Source organism: Rhipicephalus sanguineus, chromosome 3, assembly GCF_013339695.2.
Source record: "Rhipicephalus sanguineus isolate Rsan-2018 chromosome 3, BIME_Rsan_1.4, whole genome shotgun sequence".
Classification (NCBI taxonomy): Eukaryota; Metazoa; Arthropoda; class Arachnida; order Ixodida; family Ixodidae; genus Rhipicephalus; species Rhipicephalus sanguineus.
In genome coordinates, this window is record NC_051178.1 from 191,637,557 (window position 1) to 191,650,635 (window position 13,079).

A 13,079-nucleotide genomic window follows, 5' to 3' on the forward strand; every position below is an offset into this window, starting at 1 on the left:
CTTTGGGCTCACATGTCAAGGCAGTAACAATTAGGTCGCTTCTGTTTTTTTTATTGAAAATTTTACAGCTATAAGGTTAAGTAAACATTCTAAAGACCGTGTGGCTACTTGTCACATGTACTCCTCTAAAAAAATATCATAGTCTATTATCAGGTGACAAGCAAGTTGGCTTTGCTCACGAAGGGGACCAACAAAGCTGCTATACATGTAAAACAAGTATATGCATTTACTCGACATGACCCTCCCCCTTCCCGACAAACAGTTTGTTCCTACAGGAACACAGCTACAAGCCCACTCTCGGATATTTTTACTGATAAAGTGGCCAACTGTCAAAAAGAATGCTAATGCAAAAGAAACACAGACACCCAACAACAAGAATGGAACAATAAGAGGTGCCTCCTCCTTGCGTTTACTGTATGACTGTATTCTTTTTTGACAATTATGACAAGTTATGCTAAATTATCACAATGAATGCTTCAGAAAACAGAATACCTTTTGGTAAGGTATCCCATGGCACCAGCCGCATAGCATGCCTGCAGATGTTACAGTTGTTGCAAGAAAAAGAAAGCTTATTAGCCAAGAGCCAAGCATTTATACATGTCAGTTAACATTACCTGTTAGAATCATTAACAAAAAACCAGAGAACCAATGTAGCACTTCCAACAGCCATAATAAAAGGCACTTGACATTAAACAACAAGCCTTTTAATGGTGAATGTATGCATTTAGGGAACTACAATTGATTAATATAAATGTGCCAGAACATACAAGGATATCGGCTGCTAATTCTGCTAGTACACTAATGGCAGAGCATGATAAAATGCCGTAGCTTTACAGCTGGCAACCACATACATTTTCTGCATGTAAATGTTTACATGTCACAAGCTTTCTTTTTTTCTTTTGGTGTGCAAGGAAATGCTGCTTACATGATGGCAAAATTTGTAAAATCTATGCGCATAAACTTGGTTATCATACAGTACACATTACTCGATCTGGCACACTAGCACAGCTGCAGTTGAAGCATGTCAACCAAATAACTCCAGAATAAATCATTCTAGGTGCACAAACCTATCCATCCAGATTTTATACTCATTTCTATTTTGCAACAAAAATTGAACCTGCAATTTGAACTAAGTTGAACACAACAGCAAGTGAGCCACCAAGCATTCATTAAGCGCTTATGACGACCTGAGCTCGTCATGAGCAAACGTCACTTTTTTGCTTATGATGACCTGTGCTCATCATGGCTCTTCAGCAATGTTTCAAGAGGCTTTTGAGGAGCCCAGCTCGTCAAATGGTGTTTTCCTATTTAAAACATAGATGGCAGCACGCTCTCCATGATTGGCACTTTTATTGAATGAGAGTATGCACACTAAACGGCAAAATGTGCGCCTTGTGTTTCCCGCGCGTTTTAAACAAACATGGCGCAGTGCCGTGCTTTGAATGCTACCACAAGAATGGTAGCCTCATCTTAGTTTGTATTGAAATATCGGGGAATAGTGCATTTAGTCCACGGGAATTCAAATGGATTATGGAACCCTTACTTTCTGGAGTTGCAGAAATTTCTTTTGGAATACAAATCAAATGCCCCACTTATGGGGCATTACCAGGCCCGCAGAAAGAGGGGCGGGGGTCTAGGGGCCCAAGCACTCACCCCCCCAAATTCTGATGGATGGGGTTGTTTTACCAAAATTAAATAAAGAAAATAGGTGTTTTTCAAGGCCTTCAGCAGGTGCCCCCCCCCCTTGAAAAAATTCCTGGCTACGGGCCTGGGTATTGCATGGCGGTGCGAAATACGACAAATAAAGCATTTTTATCTGTCGTAAAATGTGTTCGCAAGTATTTTTCTCTTTTGAACATGTTACTGAAGCAGTTCACGTCATTAAAATATTTGGCAATTTTTGAAAAATTTTTTGTAATTTAATCAGTACAGGTTAAACTAGCACAGCAAATTCTATGCTGCTTTTAAAACAGAGAGAATATACACATCTAACTTTAATATTATCAATAAGTACATATGAACATAAAATGATTAGATAAGGCAAACAAACTCATACATCTAAGTTACTACAGCAGTGCACTGTGCTATGTCTGAAGTTGTTACAATGTATACATGCATGCTGACTAATGCAAAAAGAGTTTAATTCCAACTGCCACCTGCTTAATTTCTTCCATCCTGAGCCAAGACTACCATAAAGCCTCACTTACAAATTCAGTTCCCAGTCTGTCTTGGTAGAGGGTGGCTTTGCCCAAACTCCCGGCCACTCAACACCAGCAAGGCCAGTGATAAGAAACAATGGTACACCTGAGCTTCTCTTTTTCAAACAAGTCATCGGCCTCTAAGATAGCAGCTCAGGATGTCGAAGCAAGATAGGACACTGACCGCTTGCTCGTTGTGCATGCCGACAAACTTGATTCCAGCCTGCTGAGCTGCCAGGGCCACTTCGAACACGGGCACGCCAACAACTCCAAAGATGTGTTCAATACCCTAGCACGCCGCATTGCAAGAAAGCACAGAGAATGCAATGAGTAACACAGTACAGAAAAACCTCTAGGCTCCAACATGGCACTACCTGTCTAGTGTTCCGAGTGTTACAACGTTTAATGTACACAGGCCTAGACATGGCTGATTTGTTGCCAGATTGTGCATCGGGGCTTCTGCGCAACCTGTGGTACTTGATATCACTATATGTCAAATGTAGAAACCCTCCTAGCCCTTTACAGTACCAGAGTTGTAGGCCTTGCTTTACAGACCAGAGTTGTAGCTTCGGTCATGTGAAGCACACCCTTAATATTTGTGTCAAAGATTTTAAAAAATAAAGGCACATTGTAAAGGCAATGACAAATACCCATAGCAGGTAGTTCACACTATGAACATTGCACACAATTGAAGGATCAAGAGAAGTGACTTGCTATCATAGCCATGAAACATGTGTCTTTGCCGATTCAAAAATGGTAAAACATAAAGTGAATTCTCTTTAGTACAAGCTATGCCATATTCCTCAGCAAATGCAGGTTAGCAGTGCTTCTAGGTGTTCAAAGTTTGATGTGCCAAATACAGCAAGGTAAGACATGGTGTGGACTTTAACAATGTCCCCAGTACCCCACACAAAGGTATGAAATAATCATGGTCCACAAACCTAACTTATTGCTAATGAACATGTAAAATAATTGAGAATCCACTAATTTAACTCCAGAATAAAGCATCCTTCACAGAAAGTACAGAGCTCTGAAATATTACATGGGAACACTAAGCATAATGTATTTCAACTAGTAATATGGTTTATGGCATTCACCATCCCATAGACTGCAACCACATCTTGCATATGGGCACACAAACCTTTTCAGAAAAGTCAGCTTTTATGACTGAATGAAGAATCAGTATTGTAGCAAAACACAGGTAATAAATTTTCTGGCATATTATTTAGTGGGAAAAACACTAAACTAAAGCCATAAGAGATAAGAAAGGAACATAGACACTGTCAGTTTTGTAAAGTTGCCTTTTAAGGACATTTGAGCTGTGCCACTGCAGACAAGCAAATACATGTTGGTTTGGCACATCATTCTGAAACATCTTTCACAGCAAACAGCAACGTCCTTTACATAGTTAGAGCAAAGCAGAATTTTCTACAGCCAAACACAGCTGTAGTCATTCAAACTGCTCAACACAAAAATAAAATAGTGAAAAATGAAGTGAAAGTGACGGCAGGGTACCCAAAGTAAACTCCCTTCCAATGGCCTTTTACCCTCTTCAGAGGCCTCACAATTCCTGTGACACTGCACACAAAGTTCCTTACCTTATTGGGCATCTCCAACAACAGTGAATGACATGGTGCTTGCATTCTTCCTGCTTTAAATAATTTTTGAGTATGAACTGCGAAACAAATGTGCCACCTGCACTCATAAGCAGTGATGTGACCTTTTAAATAAAAGCCCTAACATCCGTGCCCCCATATATAGAGTCATGATTTAATAATGTCTTCCATCGTCTGCGACTTCAATTGTCAAGTATCATTGTAAGCAGACACGTATGCAAATTCTACCTGTAGTCAAAGGCTCAATACAGTGCCCTAATTGGACATTAAAAACTTAACATAAAATACTTCAAGTATTAAATCATTCAGTAGCAAATGCTCTGTGTGTGCACCTCTTCCAAAGATTGTGCTTTCTTTCCTATCTGCTGGCACGATACTTCAAAGTATACACATGTTGAAACTTGTTTGAAATTTTAAGAACTCATTAATAAACTTGCTTTGCATGCTTGGGACAGCACAAAAAAACAAGATGCAAAAATAATGTGGGACAGCACTCGTCCCGTTTTGTTCTTTTCGTGCTGTTCATTAAGTATGCAACCGTACCAACTTGTCCAGTTTTCCACTCTATTGCTTCGCATGTTCCATTGCACAAAGTCATCATAAACTTAGTAAGCTGTCTCACATTCTCTCCAAACCTAGGCAAGGCCCGCAGAAATAACACTTGTGACATTTTTCATCACATGTGGCACATGTGGCTCTCATGCATTTTTACAAATTACAATAGTTCATGTTACTTAAAAAGTCACATTAAGCATAGAAATTTAATTCTGGGGTCTTAGATGCCAAAACTACGTTATGATTATGAGGCAATGAGGCAAGCAGCAGTGGGGCAACTCCGAATTAATTCTGACCACCTGGTAACCTTCAACGTGCATCTAAATCTGAGTACACAGGTGTTTTCGCATTTCGCCACCCCTGGAATGCAGCCGCCAGGTATCAAACATGCATTCTTGAGCTTAGAAGAACAACGCTGCAGTGACTCAGCTAACGTGGCTGGTGATGGTAAGGTGCCACTGCACCAGTTAATTTGTGCCACAGAAGCTACAGAAGCTCTCCAATGAGCTAAAACACTTCCCATTTTATGAATATGTCTCGACAGCTCAGAATGACAGCTGCTGAACACTGGCAAATCAAGTTGCGACAACATCACAGTGTGAAGCAACGGGGAAAAAAAAAAAAAAACTTAGTTCATATTTAGTGCAACACGATATGATGAACAAGTCTGCAAAATATCACATTTGAGTGCCACCATTTCCTATGTTTCTATTCTTCCCTAAAGCAGTACACACGACATTATGCACCGACCCATGCACCATTCGTGGCTTGTCACATGCAACCCTAAGTATAAACGATTATTTTATTTGTCCTAGAAGGATGCACGCGGCACTTGATGTTAGCCCACAGGACGTGTTTTACACGTACACACGCGGCAGGGAATGGTTTTGAAGCAGGGAAGCAGCGAAAATGAATTGTATTGCGGCACAGCTATTCCGCTGCAGGAATGTGGAGATAGTCGTACGGACATTCGTACGTCGCAGCTGCGTTTGAGCCGGCGAGTTCATAAACCTGCCCCCTCCCCTATCTGCATTCCTCCTCGCAGCGCATTACGCCGGGTTTTCTGCGTCTCTGCATAAGCGATCTTGTTACAGACATACGATAGGCAGATAAAGCCTCGTGACAAATACGTCCTCCCGTGCCGTATCGTGAAGACAAGCCGTGGTAGAGCAGCGCAGTTAAAAAAAAAAAAAAAGAGCGAGGCTTTTTGTGAAGATAAACTTTTATTCGTGCGTAAGAGTAAAAATACAATCGAAGGTGCGCAGTAAACATGAAAGTTCGAACCTCTAGTCAAGAAATAAAGCACACCTTGTAAGCAACGTATGTGCGAGTGCCCTGTCCGGTCAAGACATAACTTGAGCGGTCAGTAACCTCGGTCCAACAGTCCGCTAAATTCACAACCGTGCGAATGCGGAAGGCAAGACATGCGACGCGATGCCGAAGTAAGGCGCCGCTTTTTGCGGTAAACGTCAAATGCATTTTGAACGAGCACAGATACGACGAGTATGGGTCCGCACGCGACGCAGCATTACGAGGAAAACTTGGAAGAGATAGGTCACCTGCTTCCGAAGGGCTTCGACGACCACTCGGGCACCGTCGATCGTCTTGGCAGCCATGTCGCAATTACTTTTTACAGCGTCTTCGTGAAAATCGACACAACAACGTCGTCTCACCGGCGCCGCATTAACTCTACGACGACACTAACCTGACGCGCTAAACAAGACTAAACTACGTTACTGACCGCGCTGCACAAGCGGACGATATTCGCCGCCCGTTGGCGCGCTGTCAATGTGGCCAACAGCCTCGCAACAAACGACCGAGGCAGCGGCGGCGTCGAGTGCTGTTTGTTTTCATTATCGCAACAGGCGAAAAGGCCACTCGCAGTACGCGGATTAGCGGGTCAAGGCGTCGCGGCTTCCTCCTTCCTCTTTAGCGTGTATAGAGTACATTACATTAGTTCTAAGAGCACACATGCCGCGGTGCGGTTGAAACACTTCGGCGCCTCGCACAAAGCTGCAGATTTTGTGGCGGCCCGCGTCAGAATTTCGCGGTTATACGGGTTATATAATGGAGCCCCTGTCGTTATGGGTATTCTCCGAGTTCACATAACACTGGTGTGAATTCCATTGTTTTGGGCACAGCACAATAATGGTCGACTCTGCGATGGTCAGTGGTGGATGACTTGGATGACAGATGCCTCCATTTCCTGCAAATATGTACGAGGTAACGCACTTGTAATATTCGCTTAAGAACAAAGGCGGATTAATGGATCACTATGCTACAGGGAACGCTAAGCTGAATATGTGTGAGTTGCGTATCTGAGGCGTCACCTGCGATTCGAACCAATCACGCGAGGGCAAGCGAACAGTTCGCTTTCCGAACCGTTACAAGTACCCATGATATGACAAAAACAGCAGTGACGCCTTGAAGGATTTCATTTTTTTTTCTTAAAGGTTGCACTCACTGGCTGGCTGTAACTCATTTAAACAGCAGCTGCTCGACAATGTATATTGAAATTCAGTTGAGTAAACAATAGTTCACATTCTTAGAGAATCAAATGATCAACCTTGCGGACCTTGAGAACTCTTCTCGCCAAAAAAAGAAAAAAAAACACTAAGAACAATGTCCGTGATTTAAAAGTTATGCACTGCTGCTGTGACTCAGAAAAAACAAATTTTGCCCAGTAACCCAATTATTCAGCTGTATAAATAAAAGTGATGTCTTGAAGCTTTATGAGGCTCTTTGAAACGAGAGAGAGAGAGAGAAAAAAAAAGAAACGTGTGGTACTTACAGGAACACTTCGGCCATCAGCCTCTGTGGAAACTGAAACCAATGGCAAATATGTCAGCATGTCACTGGATGTGTAACAAGGAGGAGGCCATGAGGTGATGTAGAACATTACCTGTGTGCTTAATGACTATGGGCTTAGAAGGCTTGACCATACGATCGAGACCAGCCTGCAAAGAAAACAGATTCGCTCGGAAAAGGTGCATGTTGGAAAAGGTGCATGTTGCATAATGTCCATGGCAACATTTCAATGACTGCGGTGAAGTTCTTGTTGATTTGTTTCCACTGTGTGCAATTTATGCACAGGCACTACATTAACTACTAAAACAAGGTTATAAGTTGTATAGTGTCTAAGTAGTAATTTCCATCAGAGGGAATTGCAAGCTGGACAGCCAACATTTACACAAGGACCAGCTCCATATGCTTCAATCTCAAGGTGTACATTTATGCTGTTAAAAATATCGATTGTGCACATGAAATGTGGAAATGAAGCACATAATAAAAGAATCCTTTAACGCAATGCATTTTCTGTTTAACGGTTCCACATCACTTTGCATCTGAACTTCTGTCTTGTCTGAACAATTAAAGATGACATTTATAACAAGGTCAGAAGCTCCGCTATTGCTCACTGCTGGAGCACAGCTCTTCTGGCAGCCGATTTTGATGGTTTAGCAACGGATTCTCTAACCTGAGCTTGTGCGTGTTTGCTCTCAAACTGCAATAGAATGCAGTTACAATTGGGTTCAGTTCAGCATGCAAGCGCAGAAAGACCTTGGGTGAGTCTCTGAGGCTAGCCTTCCCATTACACCAATAAAATTTGATTATAGGGTCTCACGGGGTCTTCACTGCAAAGGCTCCTTGAACACGATTTCAACCATGGTCTTAACAAATGATGCGGCAAAGTTCTCAGCATAGGCTTTCTCTTGCAGCTCTACCTTATGAAAACTTTAAGCTGTTTGCAGTAATACATGCCCAATCTAGCTCACACTCTCCACTAATAATCACCCTGATGCAAGTTCACACTACACTCAAATCTCATTATAACAAAGCCACATCTGCCACGAAAATAACTTCATTATATCTGAAAATTCGTTATAAATGTTTATTTTTACCACTGTATCTATTACAAGACTATTCTCCGTTTACTTCGTTATAACCGATAATTCGTTATATCCATGTTTGTTATATCGAAGTTTGAGTGTATTTGCTCCATAAGAACACCCAAAAAGTTAATTCTCCCTTGGAATTGCACATTTCAAGTAAGTAAAAAGACTAGGTCATTTGGCATTACTTCCTCCCTTGTAGTAGAAGAAAACACAGTGCAAACAAAGACATACCCTGTGAAGGATTCCCATGTTTGACGTTTGGTACCGTTTGTCTGGCAGAGGTACAGTACGTGGAGATGCTGATGGGGCTGTTGAGTGAACAGGCGAGGTTGCTGTTGTCAAGGTCTGAAAGGGGAAACACACTGGTGAGCTTAGCAGTGCTTACTTCAGTGAGACGATATTGGAATGCAGTATACTTGAGGTGTAGACACAGGGCATGCAGTAGTTTCAGTAAATAGGAAATGAATGCGAAAGAAATACTACAGAAGTGACTAACAACGTCTGCAGAAAGAAAAATAGAACTAGGGGCTGTGATGTCACCTCTCTCATGAAGAGGGATGTGTATGCACCGAAAAGGTGCAAGGAGAACTCATTCAGCACAAGCTACAGCCTCGAATTTTGTTCATCCCTATATCTCTTGTGACGATACCACCAGACTTCATCAAAAGGGTATGCTGAAATCAAGCTCCACCATGATGCAGCCGCCGTTAATAATGCCCTTTCACAAAACGCGTCCACAGCCAAATGACATGAGATTTCACTTTTTTTCTACCAGCAAGCAGCTTAACTCTTACTGTGATGAATGAACTTCATGGAGGCATCATTACTTGCTTTTTCTTAACTCTGCTATCTGTCACAGGCAAATCTTCACAAATTCATTAAAAGGTGGTTTGTTTGTGCCCCGCCTCGGTGGTCTAGTGGTTATGGCGCTCGACTGCTGACCCGAAGGTCGCGGGATCGAATCCCGGCCGCGGCGGCTGCATTTTCGATGAAGGCGAAAATGTTTGAGGCCCGTGTACTTAGATTTAGGTGCACGTTAAAGAACCCCAGGTGGTCAAAATTTCCGGAGCCCTCCACTACGGCGTCTCTCATAATCATAGCGTGGTTTTGGGACGTTAAACCCCAGATATTATTATTATTAAAAGGTGGTTTGTGTTTACACTATAGCAGTCAAACATACATTAATTTTCTGCTACGAACAAACAAAATGTGACTAAGTAATTTCTGTTTCATTACATTGAAATGGAAAACTTGCTGAAATGCACAACGCTTGCAGCTGTTGCCTACTTAAATTTCGTGTGCAATGTTCTTGGTAGGTGGCAACTAGAGAGCACCTCTGAAGGAACATGGTGCGTGTAAAGGTGAGACAGTGCATAGACGAAATTGAGTCAGTTGTCTAGTGACAATTCAAAATATCAGATAGTGATGATCGTCGATGCATCCATTCTGCCAAAGGCACATTCATGGACACGTGAAATCTAGGCCATGTAAGAGTACTTGGCATTTCAGCTTCGTGCATTAGGAAGCACATTTTTACAATGGCACATCTGGCTTGCAACACTTGTCACTTGCAATATCCACCAACCAATAATTAGTAAAGCACTGCATTTAACCAACAGTTCTTCAAAACATGAAGAAAAAGAAAGGATTGAAAGGGACCATGCTGCAAAGTTGGTAAAAAGGGCAAGAAACGTTGCTTGTCTTACTTTTGCTGATGGAGACTTTCTGGGCCTCACAATCTGGATGAGTGGTGGTGCTGGGTTCTCATGTATGTACTGAAGCAAGAAAGACAACAGTGTGTGAGCACTAAACGCAGACAACAATAGCATCAAATTCTGCATTATTACTACAGCGCAAGAAATAAACATGAAGAGAGTACACAAAACTGCAGGACCATGTCGTGTATACTTCTCGTCTAAGTCTTTTGCACTATATACCAAATATACCCCAATCCACTATTCTTTACATCTTAAATTTATCACATTCTGAAAAAAAAAAAAAAGGCTAACTGATTTGCTGCAGCATTTGTCTGTGCTCTGCGGCTACTTCAGTGAATTAACTACTAAAGAAAACAGACTACAGAGCGTTAGGGAGAACTACGATAAATTGGTCCTGGTATTCACTATTCAAAAAAAGAAAAAAAAGTTGCTTCTAGGCAGTGAAATAGCGCAACCAGGGGCAATAGTCTTTATTACAGATCGCTTGCATGAGACACTGTGGACATCACGAGACAAACATTGATTTCATAGCGCTAAAAGACAAGCTAGAGGTCAGCAGGTTTGGCTAAAGTACAGCTTTGAAGCTTTTCGTCCTCCAAAATTTTAACCAAGATTACCTTAGTGCAAGCTATCTCTGACTGGTCCATTGGATTTAGCCATTTAGTGCTGAATTTTAGTGACAGTAAATGGGAAGGTGCCGGCAACCTACAATTGCATTGTTTGTTTTCTCTTTCCACAGTGATTTGCTCTCTGCTGTATTGCCCAATGTTGTGTTAGGTGAATAGTTGTCTTACCCTAGCAACAGGGCTGACGACTGACCAGGGTGACCGTGCGCCCTTCCCAACACTTCGTGGGGTGCCATCGCGGGCCTGAACTTGGTCGACATGTAGTGGACTCTTGACTGGAGATTTCCGTGGAGCCATCACTGGAACTCTACCGGGAGTCTTTCCAGATATGGGTGTGGGCACTTTGAACACAGTCTCACGGTGCTTGGTGGAAGCTGTGGGTGAATTCCAGTTCCGAAACGGTATGTTCGAAGGAGTGCGACAGCGGCCTCGGACAGTTCCCACCAGATTGCCCTCTCGGCGGTTTAAGAATGGCTTGGCAGGCGCACTTCCAGCTCCCTTTTGAGGAGAGTTGCGAGCGGCAAAGTGCTTTACTGGTGTCACGCAGGCAGCGCTTGTGGCAGGGACATTACCGAAGCAGAAAGATGTCTGACAGGCCATCTCAACACCACTTTGAACCATGGGCAAGCACTCGGGCTTTGTGACAAGGCTTGTGACAAGACTTGCGACTACAGAGCCATCTTGTTCGAAATGTTCTCCAGAAACATAATCCGATGTCTTTGAAGTATGTTCTACGAAATGAGATACAGTGGTCACTGCCGAGCTTTGCAGTTCGTTGTCATTGCTGAGGGGCGATGCAACAGCTGCTGCGGCCTGAACCTTCTCCTGAGCGGGTTCTCGTAGAACAATGAAGCTCTTATCACACGTTTGGATCTCAGTGGGCACATGTGCCACAGGCTTTTGCTCAGTTTCAACGTGACTAGGAGAAGGCAATGGTTTGACACCACTACAAAATAGTTCATTATCAAACGTATGTTCTGCTTTGCCGTCGGAGCCAAACGACAGGCGCTGTCTCACAGGGTCTTCACTGCAAAGGTTTTCTTGTATTTCTGTTGCGGCATTTGGCAGAATGATGACTTCCGCTGTCTCTGCATTGGCCCCTGAAAGCCGGTACGGCAAGTTTTGCGCCGAAGCTTTAGAAGGGCGCGGTGTGGACATGGCGAGAGGTGCAGTCCTCACTAAACTGTTGTCCTCATCGCCTAGCTGCACTTCGCTAGCATTCTGCTTACTTCGTTCTTCCATAGCTTCTTTAACTATCGCTGGCTGACATTGATGTGGCTTGAAATATGGTGCCAGAATATCTTCTTCGGGATCGGCGCAGGCGTCCGTACTTTCGCTCTGGCTCACGGATTGCTTGCAGTTCTCACGGACTGCTTGCAGTTCCGGCTGCGAAGGCTCTCTGTTTTCCTTGTCATGATCGAAGTTGCAAAGCCTTAAGTTATTGAAACCATCGATACAATGGTCAGCCGAAGAACCACTGCCGCGTGCCGACACCCCTGTTGCGAGCAGCGAATCGTCCACAGACCCGTTGAGACGATTAGCTTCAGGCGTCGCGCTACTGGCCGTACTGCTGTTACAGCTTTTTGTACGGTATCGGCGGATGTATGGAAGTCCAGATGCTTTCAGCTTTTCCTCATTAATCACAATGCTCTCATCGGTTTCGTCGACGTAAAAGCTGTAGTGGGTAGCATCCATTTCCGACATTGTGTTCTTCCCGAAAATGTCCGGGCACTTCACCCAGGAAGGTGCTGCAGAAAGGATAAAGGCAACTAAATCACTAGACAACATAAAGTGCATGCGGCACAGTGCCAATTACCAGTGGCAGTAACGTAATTACGTCAGATGGAGCGAGCTTCTAGAAAATGTTCATATCGTGGCTAGGCTCAGCGGTTTGTGAAACAACCGACACCGATTAGGCTCGCGGCGAACTATTGCGAGCAAGTCGCGATAGTCAGGTTGTGGTCCCAGTCTTACCTAATGCTAACGAAAACGAAATGCAGTCACCATGGCAAAATTAATTACGCTACCTGATTATCTTCACCTTTCTTGCTCTGTGTTTTCCGCCAGTTTCTTCAAATCACGAAAACGGGCCGCACGTTAGCCCTCGTGACCAAAACCTCTGCTCTCATTGGCCTAAACAAAATTACGTCACAAAACGCCTATGCCATCGATGATGATAGTGTAGCATGTCTAAACTTGCACAGTTTTGTTTTGCGCCTTGTTTTGCAAGTATGCGCAACAAAGGAAGTAACGAACGCTAATACTCCCCAATTAATTAAAAAAATTAAGAGGATCAAACAGCTTGCAGTAATAAAATATTAAATTGTAATCAAAATAGCATCTAAAATTGCTTTTTTTTTTTTTTTTACCAAAGTAGGTGCCATGTAGCTGCCATGTAGGTCAATGTAGGTGGCATCCGAAATGTGGCGGGTTTTTCAAACTTCATTGCCAAATACAGCCCCACATATTTCGG

The 13,079-nt window shown here is 43.1% G+C and overlaps 2 protein-coding genes across 3 annotated transcripts in view; both read right to left on the reverse strand.

Moving 5' to 3' along the window:
• The window catches only part of LOC119387928 (2-hydroxyacyl-CoA lyase 1), a 38,716-nt gene extending 32,594 nt beyond the window's left edge, over positions 1-6,122 (reverse strand). For both annotated transcript variants that reach the window (XM_037655505.2, XM_037655504.2), the window contains exons 1-3: positions 5,929-6,122; positions 2,383-2,487; positions 493-533 (exon numbers count right to left, since the gene is read on the reverse strand). In XM_037655505.2, the coding sequence (XP_037511433.1) occupies positions 493-533; positions 2,383-2,487; positions 5,929-5,985 (203 nt within the window). In that variant the 5' untranslated portion in view covers positions 5,986-6,122. The remainder of the gene's footprint in view (positions 1-492; positions 534-2,382; positions 2,488-5,928) is intronic.
• The window catches only part of LOC119387921 (5'-AMP-activated protein kinase subunit gamma-2), a gene marked incomplete in the record, with an annotated part of 450,148 nt that overhangs the window by 287,113 nt on the left and 149,956 nt on the right, over positions 1-13,079 (reverse strand).